The sequence below is a fragment of the Chanodichthys erythropterus genome, chromosome 3, assembly GCF_024489055.1.
Source record: "Chanodichthys erythropterus isolate Z2021 chromosome 3, ASM2448905v1, whole genome shotgun sequence".
In the NCBI taxonomy this organism is placed as follows: Eukaryota; Metazoa; Chordata; class Actinopteri; order Cypriniformes; family Xenocyprididae; genus Chanodichthys; species Chanodichthys erythropterus.
Genome location: NC_090223.1, coordinates 40,714,949 through 40,735,145, shown reverse-complemented (window position 1 = coordinate 40,735,145; position 20,197 = coordinate 40,714,949). Strand labels below are relative to the sequence as shown.

Below are 20,197 nucleotides of genomic sequence, written 5' to 3'. Positions count from 1 at the left end.
TGCATTTCATTAAACATCCAGTTATCAATACAATAAGCAAGGTAGTGATTACCATTGTCAGAAGCTTGAGTACGGGTCCGAAGATATTACCAAAAGCATTGCAGAAAGCAGATCCAATCTTAACTCCATTCTATTCCCTTATATTTGGCCTGTTCATCCTGCCACGGATCATTTCACTACCATCATCACATCTAAGATACATAATATTTGACTAAACATTGTGAAATAAAACGTCAACTGCACCCACAATTAAACAAATACTATAATGATTATATTAATTTTTATTCATATGGTGGGCTTTTACCCCAATACACAGTGTTTAGTGAGAGAATGCACAAGTAGTAAAGACAAGAAAACACACTTACTCTCATCTTCATCTGCTGATGGCAGTTTTGAGTCTGATAAGTAATTGAGATATATATTTTCAGGCATCTTTAGGCAGATTTTTAAAGCAGTGAAGAGAGAACTGAAGCACCTGGATCTCGTGACAAAATACTCTGAAGAGAGGCAGGCTTCTGGGGGTTTTATTCAACCACATTGACCAAATAACTGTGCATGCAAAATTTCCAGTCACCTGGATATTAGTGGTTAGTGGTGAATGTATTCAACCATGTTGATACCTAACATGTCTTTTAATTTTTCATTATGTTGTTTATATCCTTTAATAAGGATTTATTGTACAAATTCTGTATTCTTTATGATAAACCCCTTGAGATAAAAATATAAAAAAGTTACAATTACAGCAATTAACACAAATTATATTAACTGAAACTTACTGTACAACATAAGAGATTTAAAATGATTTAATGTATTACAACAGGGACGTGCACAGGGGGGTTGCTCAGGTTGCCCGGGCAAATATGCCCTTCTTGACTCACGTTGCCCTTCCGAGGTGGAAAAAAATAAATAAAAAAATCGTACAATGGATGCAGAATTTCACGTAGGCCTAGATAAAAAATAATAATAATAATAATCGCAAAGCCTCATTCACTTCCATATTCGGGCACCCGTCCGAAAGTGAAAGTCAGTAGGGGATGGGCAAACTCTTTACGTGGCTGCAGCGCTGCACGCGACCGGCACCTGAGCTGAGCCTGCATGAGCGGCACTAGAAGGAGATTGTCGCGGTTGTCGGGTGAGACGACTTAACGTTGTCGGAAAGGTGAGTAAGGTTATAATCGTTAACGACAACGAACGAAAAAACAAAAACTAGGTGGGAAAAACATCATCGTTAACTGAAATAAAAATAAAAACGAGGCATTACAAAAAAAAAAACGATAACTAACTAAAACTGTAATGTGTGTTTGGCAAAACTAACTAAAATAAAATAAAATTAGAGATTGAATGTCCTTAGTTTTCGTCTTTGTCAATGTCTTTCATAGAGCAAACGTTCAGCTGTATTTCATTTCCCTGCGTCTCTCACTCACGCGTCTCTCTCACATACTCGCGCGCGCATAGCCCCTCCCCTCCGTGCACACCGCGCCTCCATGAGAACAAGTGTTGGAAGCAAGTTCACGAAAGGTTGGTATCTCGTGAAAACCTTTACACAAGCACACATTAAAAAGTGTTATAAAAATATTTTTAATTCTGAATATAATTTTGTCAGTGTGTTAATGTCGACCCGAGAAGCGATTGCTACTTTAGAAAGTTAACTAGACGCAAGTTTGAGGTAAAATGCACTTGGGTTGTCGATGTCAAAACACTATTTAAGCTGTGATTCAAGTAAGGAATAATTGACAACGGGCCGTTGAATTATTAGAAAAATAATGCACACCTGAGGTCGTGATTCGGTCAATTCAGTCAATTATTCCGCTTATACCATGGTTATTCACAGTCCTTCATATAGCCCGTGAGTTTTTTTTTTTTTTCGTTTTTTTGGGGGGGTGGGGCTGGGAGAGACAGTGCCCTTTTTTTAGGTCAGAGCAACTGCCCCTCAAAATTCCTGTGCACGTCCCTGTATTACAAGTAACTTGAGTTACATAATCAGATAACTTTTTCAAGTAACTAGTAAAGTAACGCATTACTTTTTCAATTTACAACAAAATATCTGAGTTACTTTTTCAAATAAGTAACGCAAGTTCCTTTTTCACATTTATTGACTGACAGCTCTCCTGTCCTCATGTTGAGAAATAGAAAGTGCAGAGGTGTTGTGTGCGCTGTGTCAACACAATGGTTATTGTAGTTCTAGACTAAACATTTTACTCATCTCACTTGCACGAAAACATTCAGTATTCATCAAAATGAATGAAAATAATTAACTATATTAAATGACACAAATATACTTTATGTATTTAATCTCACTTTATTAAACAATGTCTTTGCTGCTGACCGTAATCTAATCTCACTTTAGATTTAGAAATAAGAGTGTTGAACTTTCTTCTCCTGTATCCTATTCTTCTTCAATCCAGAATGGCTGCACAGCTGAAAGGTTTTTTGAGCTGCGCCCTCTACTGTACAGGCGTAAATATGTATTTCCTTCATCCTGAGGCTTATTCATTTCACTTTTGGTGTGAAAGGGCCTTAACATTTGCCAAAAATAGCAAGCGAGCTCAGCGCAGGTGAGAAAAAGTAACGCAAAAGTAATGTAACACATTCATAAAAAGTAACTAAGTAACGCAATTAGTTACTTTTTTAGGGAGTAACGCAATATAGTAATGCATTACTCTTAAAAGTAACTTTCCCCAACACTGGTCTGCACATGGTTAATTATCATTTTAAAATTACAATAAAGAGGAAGTATAGAAATGTGAAAACATGTAAACAAAAAGGAATATCAAATAAGACTATTAACCTTCTTTTAAATGAGGGCACAGCGAAATAAAACAAAAAGTCAACCATAAAAAATAAAAATAAAATCTATAGGTCTACTGAAGGCATGGGATCTCACAAATGCTCCTCTCTTCTCTCAAGCAAGAAATGTCTTCTTGTGTATTTCCTTTGAGTACAGCACAGTTGTGTTGTTTGGAATCCGGATCTGCCCAGTTCCCATCACTGTTCCCAGCCCAGTAGAGATCAGATTCACCAGTAACACATAGTCTCCGAGCAAGAAATTCCTGTGCAACAAACACATCATTTTGTGTATTTATTCTATATTTATTCATAATGTACATTCAAAACTTTATCATAAAATTATTTATGTATGACTTTACCAATGGAAATATCTATTATAGTAATGTTACCGTTTTACGAAAAAAAAAAAAAAAAAATTGTGAACACACAATGTGGGTTTTCACACCTGTTTCCACTTCTCTTACATGAATTTCTCTTTTAAAAAAACATTGGTTTCGTTCAAAATTTTCAACAATATCCTGTGTATGGCTTTATCAGTGAAAATATGCATGTTTTTAAAAGAGTTGTTTTCGGATTACACTTGCCTTAACATTGTAGTTGTGAACACAAACTGGGTTTTCACACCTTGACTTCACTCACGTTTGCACCTCTTTTAAAAACATGCACAATAGTGATAATACACACAATACAATGTACCTTCTCCTCTGTGTTGTTAATAATGACCAAATCACCACCCAGATCTTGACAGTGCTTCCTGCTGGAGCTCCAGGTCTTGTTGTGGTTGGAGAAAACATAGAATCTGTCGTTGCCTTTTAACCACTGCTCTGGCAAATCTACAGAGACAGGTTTTTTTTTTTTTTTTATATATTATTTTTTTGTATAAAAAGGAACACACACTTGGTATATAAATAGCACACTTGTTTCACTTGCTTTCAGGCCTGTGGTTTAGCTAGAAGCACACATTTTGTAGAGTGGAAAAAAGCAGAAACCCTGCTTAACTGCACTTTTACATACTTAAAGGCGGTTGTAAAATATTTTGGAATGACTCATTGTTAAAAACAAAAATAGATGTATGGCAAGGAGACTCAGACAGAATGTGTACAAAAGTACAGAGCATTCAAGATGGATGGAAAAAAGTAACTCAAAGTGCATAATCCACCAGCTCTTGTGTACGTTGAAGAACAAGGCATAGTTTTACCTGGGCAGTAATTTATTGAGCTCCATTGCTCCTCATACATGCATCCTGGACTGTCTTGTTCATGGTCTGAATAGGTGTTTAATGAAGAAAGATTACTATGTCACTATGAAATCAAAATCAAAATAAATTATTTCTCTGTACACATCTTTTTTATGATAACTTATAACTTCCTCTCCCTCTTGCAGCAACATCTTATCTCTTTGATGATGCGCTTACTGGCATGAGGGTGGGACAACCTGTCACTGGCATCACAGCAATAACAAACCACAACCATCCAATCAATTTCCAATGGACAAAATCAAGCCTACATTTTTTTTTTTTTTTTTTTTTTTTTCTTGCTCAAGAAGCCGTTTCACTCAAATAAATGCTGACTTTAGGATATTGTATGTAGAATCATATCAGATGAGAGCACACAGAGGTGAATGATTTACCTGAATTTGAGCAGTTTGTTACTGGCTCACAATGCAACATATTTTTGTCTTTAGTGAAATCTGCAAGTAAGAACAGTGAAATAAAAAATGTAATGCAAATGTAAATGTGTAAAATATACCTCTGATGCTGTATGCAATGTGTTAAAATCTGATGACACTTACACAAGTATGCCAGCACCCCATTAACAAGCAGAGACAGGAAGAGGAGAACAGCAATAATGATATAGATAGGTCTATATTTCTTCTCTCTGGTAGTTTTCCTATCTGCAAAATAAAATAGCCTAAGTTATACATTTTAGTTATACAATACTGAAGAAAAATCTATAAAAAATTTTTTAATTCATTATTATAATGATGAATTTGCACAGAGTTGTTAAAAGTAGTTTATGTCCAAAAACAGCTACTAATTCTCTAAAAAAATAAAAAATAAATAAATAATAATAATAATTTGCATTGTTTCAGCTATACATTATCGAGTTGGAAATAAGAGAATTTTTAAAGAAATTTTAAAGAATAAAAAACAATCAGCGATCTTGCCTAAAAGAGTTACCGTTATGCAGGCTTAATAATAATGTTTTAAACAAAACGATATAGGACATATTAGTGATAATAACATGACAAATATGACCGTAGGCTACATTGTGTTTTGTCCATGCACTAATCCTACCGTCCGACGTAAATTGACTCAACTGTTGCTATGGTTACCTCTGTAATTTGCTAAATACATAGCTAACTCTAATTTGCAACCCAAGCTTTGTGATTACCAAGACATTGTTTGATCGTTATTATATATATAAAAAAAGACTTTACCCTTTTCTTTAACCTCTTTTGGGCTCAAAGAAACGTGGTTTTGTGCTTCACACTTAGGCTAAACCACAACCACAAATTAGAGTAAATATTATCAAGGAGAAAAGGAATAAAGTACTTACTTCCAAGTGAATCCTTTTTCATCCATATAGTGTTGTCATAAATATGATCAGACATGTCATGTTTGGGCATTATTATATTGTTAAACAAAGAAGAACGTTATGCAGCAGAAAGAAGTAAGATCAGGCTGTCTGTGGGTGTGACATAGTCTACTAATGCAGAAGTGTCATTTCCTGTCAACCTTATTGGTTATCAAGCTGGTAGCTGTTCTAGATATAGAAATATTGATTCTACTGTCTTGTCAGTGCATATCCTATTACATGTTATGTATATCTCTCAATAGAAACCATTAAAGCCAATGTGTCACAAGACACTGGTCATAAGAATTAGTCTACTCTTATGTTAATGCTCCTCAAGACTCAACTACTTCACTTTATACAGTGTAGGCTACTTGAAAATGCTGGGGGTTATTATTACACAAAAGAAGATATTTTAAAGAATGGTGGTAACCAGGCAGTTTATGGCACCCATTGACTTCCATAGTAGCAAAAAAATAAAAATACCACAGAAGTCATCAACTGTCTGGTTACCAACATTCTTCAAAATAACTTTGTTTGTGTTCAACAGAAGAAAGAAATTCAAACAGGTTTGGAACAACATGAGGATGATTTTTCGGTGAATTATCCTTTGAAGAATATAGGGGTGTCACATCGAAGGACAACAAAACTTAAAACTTATATAGTTGTTCTAAAAGGTATTTGAACAGTTCTGAGACAGAAACTTAACATAAATGGGGTCCTTCAACTAATTAAAGTTGTCAGTGGAATTGCCTGATTTAAAATCAGTATATGGCGTCACACCAGAGGACATGGTTTTTAGGGACAAAATGTATCAAGTTCCTATGCTTTTAGAAATGTATAAATGAAATGGATGAATTTACTAAAACATTTAAATCTATTTATTAACATTTATATGCTTTTCTTTTTAATTTATAAAAGTTGTAATTCATTGAACCATGTTTGAAACAGTTACACCATAGGACAATTTTGAGATTTGGCTCAAAAAAAAAAAAAAAAAAAAATCTAATAACAAAGCAGTTATTATTTCAACAGGTCAATGTAAGACAAAAAAATACAAATTATGACAGTACTAATTATATTCATTTTTATCTTTTGTGACAATGAAAATCATATCAACTCTGTGGGGTCTTGCAGAAAGCACATTTCACTCTGTAAGGATGAGTAAATGACAAATAGAAACTTTTATTCAGTAAAAAAATTATTCCGAACATGGAATCTCACAAATGCTTCTCTCTTTCCTTAAGCAAAAAACATCTCCCCACTTCGGCTCACTCATTCGTCCATTCAATATAACACAATCTTCACCCAGAGGATTGTCTGCTGATTTGTAATCATCAGGAGGCAGTGCCCAGAAACTGACAAATAAATAAATAAATAAACAGTAAAGATGCATGAAAAGGTATCATACTGTAACCAAACGGGACATTTTAAACATCATATACATTTATTAACACAGACATTTAAAATAATACTTGCCTAAGATGATTCTTGGTTTCATCCACCCACAGCCAAACACCTTCAGTGCGGCTATCAGTCAGACCAATCCAATATAATGTCTCTGCGCCAATACTGCGTATTTGGTTTGCAAGAAGTTTCTACAAAAGAAAGTTTGCTCATGAAACTCTAGATGGCACAGGCTGATAGGTCCTTACAATCACATCATTCTCTATAGGAAACACAGCTGATTGGTTCTTTGGCAAATGAGCTCGCAACTCAACCTTCAAATACTTGGTCAGCATTTGCTGTAGCAGTTTGCAGCCTGCTTTCAGAAACCCTCCACCTTCCCCAGCTCCACCTAGATCTGCAACAGGTAATTCCAGTATTCTACAGCAGCAGCATGTCTAAATGCTGGTTCACACTGTGATTTTGGCCATGATTTAGTCGTCTGGGACAAATTTTGCAAATCCTAAAAGATTCCTATAGCCTAAAATCTGTAGTCTTTGATGGCTAGTTTGACATGTTCACAGACAGCCGGTTAATGACCGTTGTGATCAAATATTACCTCCGAAGAAATTCTGGTAGTGTCAGAAGATTTGGCGCACAATCTTTCAGTGTGACTTCTCCTACGACAAACGTCATATTGTCTTCGTTTTTCAAGATGAGCCGTGATCAAAATTAATGATAGAGATGTCTTTGTTAGCCACCATTTCAGTCCCGCGTATAATGCAGCTCATAGTCATCAAATGTGTATGGGTTGATGTTGTAAAACTCCGGACAAGTTTTCATGCACGCATCCATTTTTAACGTGTCTTGACTGCCATACAGACATAAATGACAGCTGAGATACCACTGTGTGACATGAGGATCATCCATACACTGTAAAAGATGACCGTGATTTTAACAGTAAAAGACTGTAAAAATGCTGCGGTGAAAAACTGTCAATTGGTTTACAGAAAGTTTTTGTACTATATACGGTGAATAACTGTAATAGATCTAACGGTACATTTAATGTAATTTTACGGTAAAATACCATTAAAGTACCATTCACAGTTTTTGGAAGTGAAAAATAACCATTCATTGTAAAAATTTACAGTGAAAAAACGTAAATTGATATTCCCACAATTCCCTGCGTGACACTTCACATTTGATATATTTTCATTGAATTAAGTGTTTCTTTTTAGTTTTTCTCATTTTTTTCTAATCAGTTATGTACATTAGGGTTTTATGTTACATCTAATGTTGTTAAATTAATGTTTATTGCATTTTTAAAATTTCATGCATGTTACCATGATGGTGTTTAGTGTGTGTGTGAATGACACTGTGTGCTCCTTCTATATGTTTAGTGATGTCCTTCTCAACTTGTTGAAAATCTGCTTGTGATGAGCTTTGATTCATCACGTGACTGTCAGTGTATTATAAAAGTACAAAACAGATATTAGTTAGTGATGGGAAGTTCGGATCATTTTACTGACTCAGACTTTTGAGTCACGTTCAACAAAATGAATGAATCTTTTTTTGAGTCATTTCGTTCATTTTAGCAAAATGTAATTACAATGTTACGTGTTACTTCCCCAACACATCTACTACTTATGCAAACGTTGATCCCACTACAAACAATACAAAACTACAATGCTATAAGATTCAGAAATGATTAATTCATTCTTTACCTGGGTCTTCAGTTTATGACAAGCTGATTAAGCTCACCTCACCTCTTGTCTGACAAGTCTTCGGGTTTAAGTCATTCCTTAATGACGTGACAGGCAGTCCCATGCTAAACCAACGCATTCTGAGCCGGTAAGAGAATTGATTAGTTCATCTCATGAGTCTTTCGGGTTTTGAGTCGTTCATTAAACACGTGACAGACCCATACGCTATTTCTGTCACTGTTTTTGTTACTGTTTCTTGAGGATGTGTGGTGTGTTATTATAAATAAATAAAGCCCTGTTATACATAAAGTATTGATTAATTTATCTTTTTGACTGTCTATCTGTAAATAAACATATATAATAATATAATAATCCAAGCCTACAATACAAAGTATTTATAGCCTAGTTTGTTCATTTTTACTCCAATTTTGAGTTTGCTGTTATAATAATTGCTTTTCCTAGTCAGACTTGACATATTAGTCTAATATATGTATAAGAAGATTGCTCAAAAAGGACATAATGACATAAATTAAAAGCAAATAACATTTTGAATTTGAATTATTAATGTTAGTTTAAGACATCAAGGTTATGATAACTTCAGCTTTAACAGTTGTAACACAAACTCAAACAAAACTGGATAGTTAACGTTATTTACTAATAAATATAATGTGCTTGGGTCACACAGCATAGCGTATGGGTCTGTCACGTGATTAAGGAACGACTCAAAAACCCGAAAGACTCATAAAAAGAACTAATCAATTCTCTTTCCGGCTCAGAATGCATTGGTAGCGTATGGGTCTGTCACGTGATTAAGGAACGACTCAAAACCCGAAAGACTCATGAAATGAACTAATCAATTGAATCATCAGGTGAACTACTACTAGCAGTACAGAACCTGTAGAATATTGCACATGCGCGACTGAACGAATCACCCCCCGAGACGACTCGTTCTTCCCGAGTCACATTAAAGATTCGTTCAAAATGAACGAATCGTTCAAGAACGACACATCACTAATATTAGTACTTCATTAGGTTGTTAAATGAACATTATATCAGTTAATGAAATACGTTATTTTACCCTAAATTTAACAGATTTTTTTTTATGTTGCTACTGTATTTTTTACGGTAAAGTTCTGGCAACCACAGCTGACGTTTTTTTACCGTAAATTTTACTGAGATTTTTTTTACAGTGTACAGTCTAACAAGCAACCATAGTAAATGACTTGTAAATCGCACAGTGTGCACCCGGTTTTACTTGCTCACAGCATCGTGTCATGTGTGTATTAGCAGAAGCAAGTCCCGTATTGCTCTGCAGCAGCAGCAATAATGGCAGCAGCAGCGTAGCAAATCTATTCCACCAAAACCAATAGCATGGTCGCAAATTAAGATATCATTGTCTTATCCATTACCATGCTAAACACTCAGAGTTGTCATGACAGATATATAGAGATCATTTAATCTGCAGCTTGTTTTTATTTAAGTTCAGTATACATCTTTCATCTGAAATTAAGCGTTCCAGTGATGTCATATTATCTGTACCTGTTCCTCCATGCTGTTGATGATGACCAGGTCTCCACCCAGATCCTGACAGCGTTTTCTGCTGCTGTTCCAGTCCATGGTATCAGTGGAGAAAACATAGAATCTGCCCTTGTCCTGGACCCACTTCTCTGGGAAATCTAGAGTGACAGTTTTTGAATGTTTAATATCAGTGCCCTATAAACTAAATTTTGCTTTATATATTCAATAAAGGTATTGTATATATATATATATATATATATATATATATATATATATATATATATATATATATATATATATATATAAATACATATATATATATATATTTTTTTTTTCTTTTTTTTTTTTTTTTTTTAAATACAAACTTATTGTGCAGCTGACTCTGAATGTTCCATTATGTAAAATATTATACAGTCAAACCAAACTTTATTCAGACACCTTGAACATTTCTTCATTAAAGGGTTAGTTCACCCAAAAATGAATATAATGTCATTAATTACTCACCATCAAAGCTTTGCTACGTTTTGATTGGATCTTGGTGGACTAACACAAACAAACTGTCAAACGTCATCAGATAAAGATTTAAGGACAACATCCAGACACCTCTTAGAGGGCAAGAAGAAGACCTTTTGTACCAAGCCTGGGAAGGACAGGACTTCTCATTGGACCACAGGCAGTTTCTGCCCTTCACCCATCTAGAGACTACTTCCTACTTCCTTTGCTACAGACCGCTGATGCCAGCAGCCAATCACAGCACTCGAATGGAGAAGCACCAAAATGCAATCTCCTCCTCATCGGAAAGGGATAAAGGTACCCTTTCAACAGACACTTCTTGTTCTGGGTCTTAACTCTGTAAGGAGTGAGACATTAACAGATATACTGTTCTGAGTCTGTCCTGTACAGCGATAGACATTAACAGATACACCGTTCTGAGTCTGCCTTTCAAAGGGAGAAGACATAACAAATATATTGTTCTGAGTCCCAGCTTGCAAAGTTGAGATTCTAACAGATACAATACTATTCTGAGCCTCTGGCCCATCCAGAGAGACAACAACAGGTTCCAAAGTCTACAGCTTGTGAGGAAAGAGAAATTAACAAACACTACGGTCAGAGTTTCTGTCCAGCGAGACAGTAACGACATTTGCAACGAGGTTAAGCTCAGGAGAGCAAACCTTCACTACAAGGTACCTTCGTCTGCGTGTTCCAGATTGTTAAGGACCTTCTGCACCTACGCCAGGGCCTGATCTGCGTGTTCCAGATTTTAGGACCCTTTGGTGCTCCAGGAGATCAGCATCCCACAGAGCTTCGTGTTCAAGACTGTTGAAACTGATTCTGGCTCCTCTCTCCACTGCATTGTCACCCAGCACAACCAGTGGAGGACGTCATCGCTGTCAGACTCAACCACGTGGAACGTAAATATCACTTAACCAAACCTCTTTCCAGAGACCTTGGCATTGTTGTATATTATCAGTATATAATTTCCTGATTCTCATTAGATGTAATATAACTGATGTTTATAGGGTTTTCTTTTGTTTATTGTTTAGTGCATAATAAGTTTCTTTTTAGAGAAACAGTTTATCTTTCCATAAGTTATTGTAACTCTTCTATAGCCACACCCAATTTAATCACTTGTATTCTATGTATCTTATGCACTTTATTCCTTCATCATTCATGGTATTCATTTAGTTGTGTTAGTTATTCTTGTTTATCTTTTTGTTAATAAAAATTATTTCATTACACTTTCGTCTTCCTTGTACTGATAATACAGAAGAGGCTCTACAAGTTAGCAATCTCACCAATCTTTCAAATAAATCAGCTGACCACTTTACATTAATTCTAAATGAATGAAAAGCCCGTTGAGAATGTTCTCATACTGCCGGGGTAAAAGATCTTGACTGGTGCCCTGAACTAGGAAAAGGGGGAAGTGGTCATCTGATGTACTCATAATCACACCTTAAGAGCATGTGATCCAAAAATAACAATGTAAGCGGTGACGTGTAACAATCCCTATTTTACTTTGCATCCTTGGTTGGGCAAAAGTAAAATCATTACACCCGTAAGACCTTCGTTAATCTTCGGAACACAAATTAAGATTTTTTTGTTGAAATCCAATGGCTCAGTGAGGCCTGCATCACCAGCAACGACATTTCCTCTCTCAAGATCCATAAAGGTACTAAAAACATATTTAAATCAGTTCATGTGAGTACAGTGGTTCAATATTAATATTATAAAGCAACAAGAATATTTTTGGTGCGCCAAAAAACTAAATAACAACTTATTTAGTGATGGCCGATTTCAAAACACTACTTCATGAATCTTTGGACCGTTATGAATTTTTTGTGTCGAATCAGTGGTTCGGAGCGCCAAAGTCACGTGATTTCAGCAGTTTGGCAGTTTGACACGTGATCCGAATCATGATTCGACTCAAAAGATTCATAACGCTTCAAAGCTTCATGAAGCAGTGTTTTGAAATCAGCCATCACTAAATAAGTCATTATTTTGTTTTTTTGGCACACCAAAAATATTCTCGTCGCTTTATAATACTAATATTGAACCACTGTACTCACATGAACTGATGGAGAGGAAATGTCATTGCTGGCTATGGAGGTCTCACCGAGCCATTGGATTTCAACTAAAATATATTAATTTGCGTTCCGAAGATGAACGAAGGTCTTATGGGCATGGAACAACATGAGGGTGAGTAATTAATGACATTATTTTATTTTTTGAGTGAACTAACCCTTTAATACAGTTTATTCAATATAGTTTAAAAAAATGGTAATAAAATATGACAGGATCTCAGAGTTAAACTGCGTCAGAAAAAAAAAATATCAGATTAATTATGTCAGATAACACTAAAACAAAACATGGTCAGGTCAAAGTGTCTGAATAATTTTTGGTTCCAAATTTTTATCAGTTTTACAGGTAGTCCACTGTATGAAGAATTTTTGAGTATAATTTGTCACAGTTTACTTTATTTTGCTATCCTCACTTACATAAATGAACTATAGTGTACTGCGCCCACTAGTAAAAATTTACCAAAAATATAAAAAACGTCTGAATAATTTTGGTTTGACTGTACAGGTTGGGTGGTCTTCTTTATATTCATGCATAAAAACATGAGAAATAAATTGACTTGCTTTTTTTTGGACAGTGCTGTGACTGGGACCGGTTTTCCATTTCCTTGTGAAACATCTGTTTGGTTTGAGCATTGTGATCAACATCTAACATAAAAACAAACTAAATTAAAAATCAAATTCTAAATAAAAAAATAAATTGTGACTGTATAATGTAAACTGAGAGATGGTGGAGTATGTCTACCTGAATAAGAGCAGTGTGTTACTGGTTCACAACTCATCAGCTGTTCTGTGCTATTGCTGTAATCTGTAATACAAATAAGATCACACATAACATTACAGCTGTCACAGACACGCCAGGCTCTTCATTCACCCAGTCACAACGCACTCCCTTCCCTGAGTATTAACTAGCTCCACCTGACACGCATCACCTCACTCATCAGCGGCACTATTTAAGACACTCCAGATCACAGTTATTGTCTGGTCTCATTAATGCATACCTACCTGCTATGTTTACCTTAAGGACTCTGTCTATGCCTGTTTACCTGTCTCCAGTGTTCTCCGTGACTCAGTGTCTCCAGTGAGTGTCATCGTGTCCAGTCTGTTCCACACCTGCCTGCATCTACGTCCCTGGGAAGAGATAAGAACCAGTATCAGATCCAGTTACTGCCATTGTCATGAACTAATCCTGCTGTTACTCACCTGCATTCTGCCATTCATCCTCTGGTTGTTAAATAAACTCTACTTGACTATTACATGTGTCTCCGTCCCCTTCTGTGTGTAACAGAAGACCGGACCTACACCGTCAACAACCAAGATGAGCCATCCGGATCCATTTCAAGACCTGGTCGATGTTCGACGAAGTGCACTAACCAGCACTTCCACTCCGGCACCTCCAGTGGCCACTTCCGCATTCCCCGCTGCATCTCCTTCACCCGTTGCAGTCGCCAGTCCCATGGCCAAACTGGCGCCCTTCACTGGATCGGCAGAGAACTGCAACGGATTCCTCCTGCAGTGTTCGCTGGTTCTGGAGATGCAACCGCACCTGTATCCTGACGACAGCACTAAAGTGGTGTACATAATCTCTCAACTCGAAGGGAAAGCTTTCCGCTGGGCTGAACCACTCTGGACACAGAACAATCCCATCATCTCCTGGAGGACAGGAGATATTCTGAAGTCTACACTACTTCTGTGGAAAGTCCACTCGAGAAACGTTCTACAGACATCCCTGCATGTTACTCCCACTTCAGCGACGTTTTCTGTCCTCAAAGAGCCTCCAAGCTGCCTCCTCATTGGCCTGGTGTACATCGACGATATACTCCCGGAGCATGGCCGACCATCGCCGCCATGTTGTGGAGGTCCTCCAACGCCTGAGAGACTTCCATCTGTTCCTAAAAGTCGAGAAGTGTACCTTCCACCAGTCCTCAGTGCAGTTCCTGTGTTACATCATTGACCGCAGTGGCGTCCGCATGGACGAGAGGAAAGTGACCGCTGTCAAGGACTGGCCCTGACAGACCATAAGAACCTTGAGTATCTACGAGACACCAAAAGACTGAATCCCTGTCAAGCTAGATGGGCGTTGTTCTTCACGAGGTTCAAGTTCAAGTTCACCATCTCATATCTCCCTGGATCCAAGAATGTGAAAGCTGATGCTCTGTCTCGTATTTATTGTCCTGAAGAAACCTCAGATGATCCAGAGCCAATCAACACCCGAGAGCATCTTCGTCAGCCCCATCACTTGGTCTGCCGAAACGCCCCCCCCAACTACATAACAGATCTTCCAATCTCCAATGGTTGCACCTGCGCATTGGTGGTAGTGGATTGATTCTCCAAGTCATGTAGATTAATTCCCTTGCCTGGACTGCCAACGGCAATGACCTCGGAGCGCATGTTCAACCATGTGTTCAGATCTTATGGACTGCCCGAAGATATTGTATCTGACCGTGGATCACAATTCACCTCCAGAGTATGGAAATCGTTCTTCAAGCTCCTAGGTGTGACCATAAGTCTCTCCTCTGGCTACCATCCTCAGACGAACGGGCAGACGGAGAGGAAGATCCAGGAGATCAGCTGTTTCCTACGTACCTTCTGTCATGGCCACCAGGACTCCTGGAACCAGTTTCTGGGTTGGGTCGAGTACGCCCAGAACTCTCTCCGCCAGTCCACCACAGGTCTCACTCCGTTTCAATGCGTACTCTGTTTCCAACCCTCACTGTTCCCTTGGGATGGGAACCATCAGACGACTACTGGTAGATTACTGGTCCCGAGATAGTGAGGGTCTGGGACTCATCTCCAACTCCAGCGGGCCCTACGCAGGCGCAAGACAGCGGACCTTCGGCGCTCCCACGCACCCGATTACCAGCCAGGACAGAAGGTCTGGCTGTCGACCCGGGACATCAGAATGCGCCTGCCCTGTAGGAAGCTGAGTCCTAGATTCTTTGGCCCCTTCACCATCACTCGGAGGATCAACCCTGACACCCATCAGCTGCAGCTCCCTCCTGAGTATGAAATTCACCCAGTTTTCCATGTTTCCTTGTTAAAGCCTCACCATCCCTCTGTTCTTCCCTCCAGAGCCTGGCGAAGCCGAGGAACCACCCCTCCCTCTTCCGCTCATCGTGGACGAAGGAACTGCCTATACTGTTAACGACATCTTTGACTCCCGGTGCGTGGTGGTCACCTGGAGTATTTGTTTGACTGGGAAGGTTATGGTCCTGAAGAGCAGTCATGGGTCCCCAGGAATGATATCCTCGATCCCAACCTTCTTGATGACTTCCATGCCAGACATCTGAATCATCCAGCTCCACGCCGCAGGGGTCGACCACCATGACATCGGGGTCCACAGTCCTCAGGAGCGGACCATGGAGGGGGGGTAATGTCACAGACATGCCAGGCTCTTCATTCACCCAGTCACAACGCACTCCCTCCCCTGAGTATTAACTAGCTCCACCTGACACGCATCACCTCACTCATCAGCGGCACTATTTAAGACACTCCAGATCACAGTTATTGTCTGGTCTCATTAATGCATACCTACCTGCTATGCTTACCTTAAGGACTCCTTCCACGCCTGTTTACCTGTCTCCAGTGTTCTCCGTGACTCAGTGTCTCCAGTGAGTGTCATCGTGTCCAGTCTGTTCCACACCTGCCTGCATCTACGTCCCTGGGAAGAGATAAGCACCAGTATCAGATCCAGTTACTGCCATTGTCACGAACTAATCCTGCTGTTACTCACCTGCATTCTGCCATTCATCCTCTGGTTGTTAAATAAACTCTACTTGACTATTACCTGTGTCTCCGTCCCCTTCTGTGTGTAACAGAGTTCATATTACAATAGATTTACAGTAGTAAGCATTTAGGGTTATATGAACTATAAAAACAATATTTTCAACTTCTATTTTGTAATATATATTGTATAAAAATACAGGAGAGACGGAAGGTTGAGTCTCACTTGATATTTGACTTAACTGATTCAAGACATCCAAATTAGAGACTTTTCTGCACAATTTACAGACTAAATGAATAACAATGTTTTTATAAGCTCAGTCTATAGGGAAACTACAGAAAACCATTAATGTAAGACCAGATAGAACAGAAAATTATTCTTAAAAATCCATTATAATCTGAACAAAGAGTGGATAAAAACACAAACCATTTCAACATCATTGAGTATTGTGAAAGTGATTATGTTTTTACACAAATACACAATAGTGTCAGCAAAGAACATGTTTGAAAGGAATCATGTGACGTGATATGAAGGTTTAGGTACAGACGTGTAGCGTATGCACACGTATCAGGATAATCAATAAACTTTGGAGTTTTCAGAACGATTTTAACCTGATGAACTTTGTTTGTTAATCACTAACTCGGCTCCGGACGACTGTGACTTTCGGCAGGTTTGTGGACCTGAGAGAGTAAACAGAAAACGGCAACTTCCTCACTTTGCTGACTTCAAAAGGAGTACCCGCCCCCCAGAGACTGACCAGATCCACATTCCAACACCCCACACACACAGGGACACACAAAAACACACACACAGACACACACAGAAACACACAATCATACATTTTGAACTGTATTTGTAAACTACCACTATGCTGAAATATATATTTCATATATTTTTAGGGCCTATGCATGTTTCCTAGTGTTTAAATGAGTGTATTTGTGCTAGTGTGCATTTTAACAATATCATTTTGTCTGTAAACCATAACTTCTCTCCTATGCCTTTCTGACCTATCGAGTTTGGTCTCTCCGTAAAGCTCCGGACACGAGCTATTCACTGAGATATGTCACACAGCTGACAAATGCATTTTTCTATGTGTTTAATGATACTGTGAAGAACACACTCCTTTTGGAGATCTGATCTGGTAGTCATAAATCATTGGATTAAGTCGTGAGGCCAAACAAAGGGAAAGCTTTCCCGCCAACTTTGCACCCATGTTATTGGCTACCCCACCTCAATGAGGTGTGTCGGCTTATCTGTCATAAAAGCAAAGACGCACAATTTCTTGTGTGTTCTCTCCCGATTGTCTCACGAGCATCTCGTGCACGTTTTTTCCCGGACCTGTCCGGTGACCACGTGTTGCCATCGCGCTCAGCTTCGGGATCGCCATCTTCCAGCGAAACTCACTCTCGTCCTCAGTTCAAACCTTCCCGCTGAACGGAGGAAGCCAACGAACTGCACCAGCGCTAACCTGAAATTCGACACACGCAACCAATGCAAGTATACTGCCGTTTCTCAATCTTAGATGATGAAACTGATTTCCGTGCTGGCTTAGGACTGGTTGTGAGTTTGCTACTTGCCTTCTCTCTTTCCTTCTCTACTTCTATTCTTGTACATAGGTGTGTCTTTTCTTGTATATATATTTAGATGTATAACCTCTGTATTCGTAGTTTGCATATATTAAAACGTTATTCATGCTCGATTGTTCTGTTTGTTCTTTGAGCTGAAAACCAAGTCACTTTAACGTTTTTCGATCGCTTTATGCTTTGATGTTATAATAGCAAGTTATTTTCATGGCCAGATAATAACTCTGTTTATAATATTCTGTGAGGGACTTAGTTTGCTGGACAAACGAACAGTTTCTCTAAATAATTATTATACCAGAACTAATCATATATGTAATTGATTATAATTCGTTGTAATTGATTCACACTATATGTTTAATTCCCCGTTGGGTCGATATATGAATCATAATTTATTCATAATCTTATGAATTATTATATTCATATTTCATCCATAAATTGGTTAATAACCGCTACATTTCGTTACAGACGTGATCTGGAGCTGCATTGTTGGAAATTTAAAAAATAATATAACTACTACTAATAATAATATGTAATGTATGTAGTTAACATACATACTGCACTGTAATGTGTACATGTAAAACATGAGGATACTCACACAGGTAAGCTAGCACCGCATTAGCCAGAAGAGACAAGAAGAGGAGAACCGAGAGAAGAACCACCATGTAGACACCAGCTCTCTTATCAACAGAATTTCTAAAATCTATAATAATGAATCAATAAAATTAAAAGATTAAGTGAAAGAAAGCTATTGAAACAATGAATTTGCAAAAATTAAGTTGCAGAACAGCACTTACTTGTATCTTTACGTGCGGATCTTGAGATTGGTTTTGGAAGAGTATTGGAATAAATTGCTTCAGACATTTTCTGCAAGTAAAGAATGGAGAACTAAAGAGAGGATCTGGTGAAGAATTCTGGCTTGGGGTGGGGTGAGGAGGGGTGCTTAACTACTTCAGTAATGATGTTTCCTGCCATCATTTCCTGTCACTTTTTTTTTGGTTGTTGGGGCCATCATCTCAAATAATGAATAATAAATGATTATATGTGGTCAATGTTTCTTGAACACTAGCCATTTGTGTTTCATGCCATTTATGGTTTTCTATATGGATGTAATCTGTTGCCTTAGATAGAAACTAAATCTAAATCATTTCTTTTTCATCCCTTTATTACTGAACTGTAGGTCTTTTGCTGTACACGGTTCACACAAATAGATGTGTGAAAAAGCAGCAGAAACCACCGACCTTTAGACATACAGTACATGCCATTAAAACAAATTGTACATTCAACAATACATGTAGAATTACTTGACAACATATCCAGTTATCAAGGTTTATTGTATGTAATATGTTGGTTGTTTTGGATCTTGACATTCTTATTATAATGAATGAGGACTAAAAAAAGTCTGTACCTAAATGTGCACTCTGTGCACAGCACTTTGGTCCATTTTTATGGTTTTGAAAGTGCTTTACAAATAAAAATTGAGTTGAGTTAAGTTGAGTGGTCTGGAAGCATAATACAACGTTTTTAGCCGATACTGTGGATCAATGTAAATGGGGATAATTTTAAAAATGGCGTCTATATGTGAAAAAACAAACAAAGGAAATACTTTTCACATTTTAGTAGCTACACCATTGTCATGCAAACATGCCCTCAAACAATGAACAATTACAGAGAAAAAAACAACTCCAAGTCCAACAGAAACACAGACCAAACTAAACATAACCCTGACAGAAACATACCAAATTGGGTGGATGCCATTTTTGGCCAAGTGGTCATTCCAGGAGCGTTTCTAAAGTTTGATCACTACAGGCCCCCCAATAATTCTCCCAAAGTTAAAATTTGAAGGGATTAACATGCATTTTTTCAGATGGCCAATTTGGTTACTTTGTTTTTTTTATGAGATTTCGAAGACAAAGGCAGCCGGTATTGTTCTGTCTCTAGATTTCACTGAGGGCCAGTTTTTTTAAGACGCGCTATCTCAGTAGTGGTGGGATTTTGTTCTGCCATGAACTTTCAAAAGATGAACGTTTTGGTTACTTTGCTCTCTTACCAGATTTTGATGACAAAGAAGGTCGGTTTCGTTATATCGTGATATTTCACTGTTGGTTGCTTTTTTTAGGTTACGCAGTCTCAGTGGTGGTGGGATTTTGCTCTGTCATGAACTTTCAAAAGATAACCAGTTTGGTTAATTTGCTCTCTTATAAGAATTCAAAGACAAAGGCGGTGGGTTTTGTTCTGTCTCTAGATTTAACTGAGGCTGGTTTTCTTAAGTTACATGATCTCAGTGGTGGTGGGATTTTGTTTTGTCGTGAACTTTCAAAAGACGGCCAGTTTGGTTAATTTGTTCTCT

General features: G+C 37.9%; 1 protein-coding gene across 1 annotated transcript; it reads right to left on the bottom strand.

Moving 5' to 3' along the window:
* Nucleotides 1-1,985: 1,985 nt before the first annotated feature.
* Nucleotides 1,986-5,471, bottom strand: LOC137012349 (C-type lectin domain family 4 member C). Its single transcript, XM_067375483.1, has 6 exons — nt 5,346-5,471; nt 4,579-4,680; nt 4,417-4,476; nt 3,986-4,051; nt 3,484-3,620; nt 1,986-3,050 (listed from the first exon to the last, which is right to left on the bottom strand). The coding sequence occupies exons 1-6, from the start codon at nt 5,413-5,415 to the stop codon at nt 2,862-2,864; spliced, it is 624 nt and encodes a 207-aa protein (XP_067231584.1). The 5' UTR covers nt 5,416-5,471; the 3' UTR covers nt 1,986-2,861.
* Nucleotides 5,472-20,197: the final 14,726 nt, after the last annotated feature.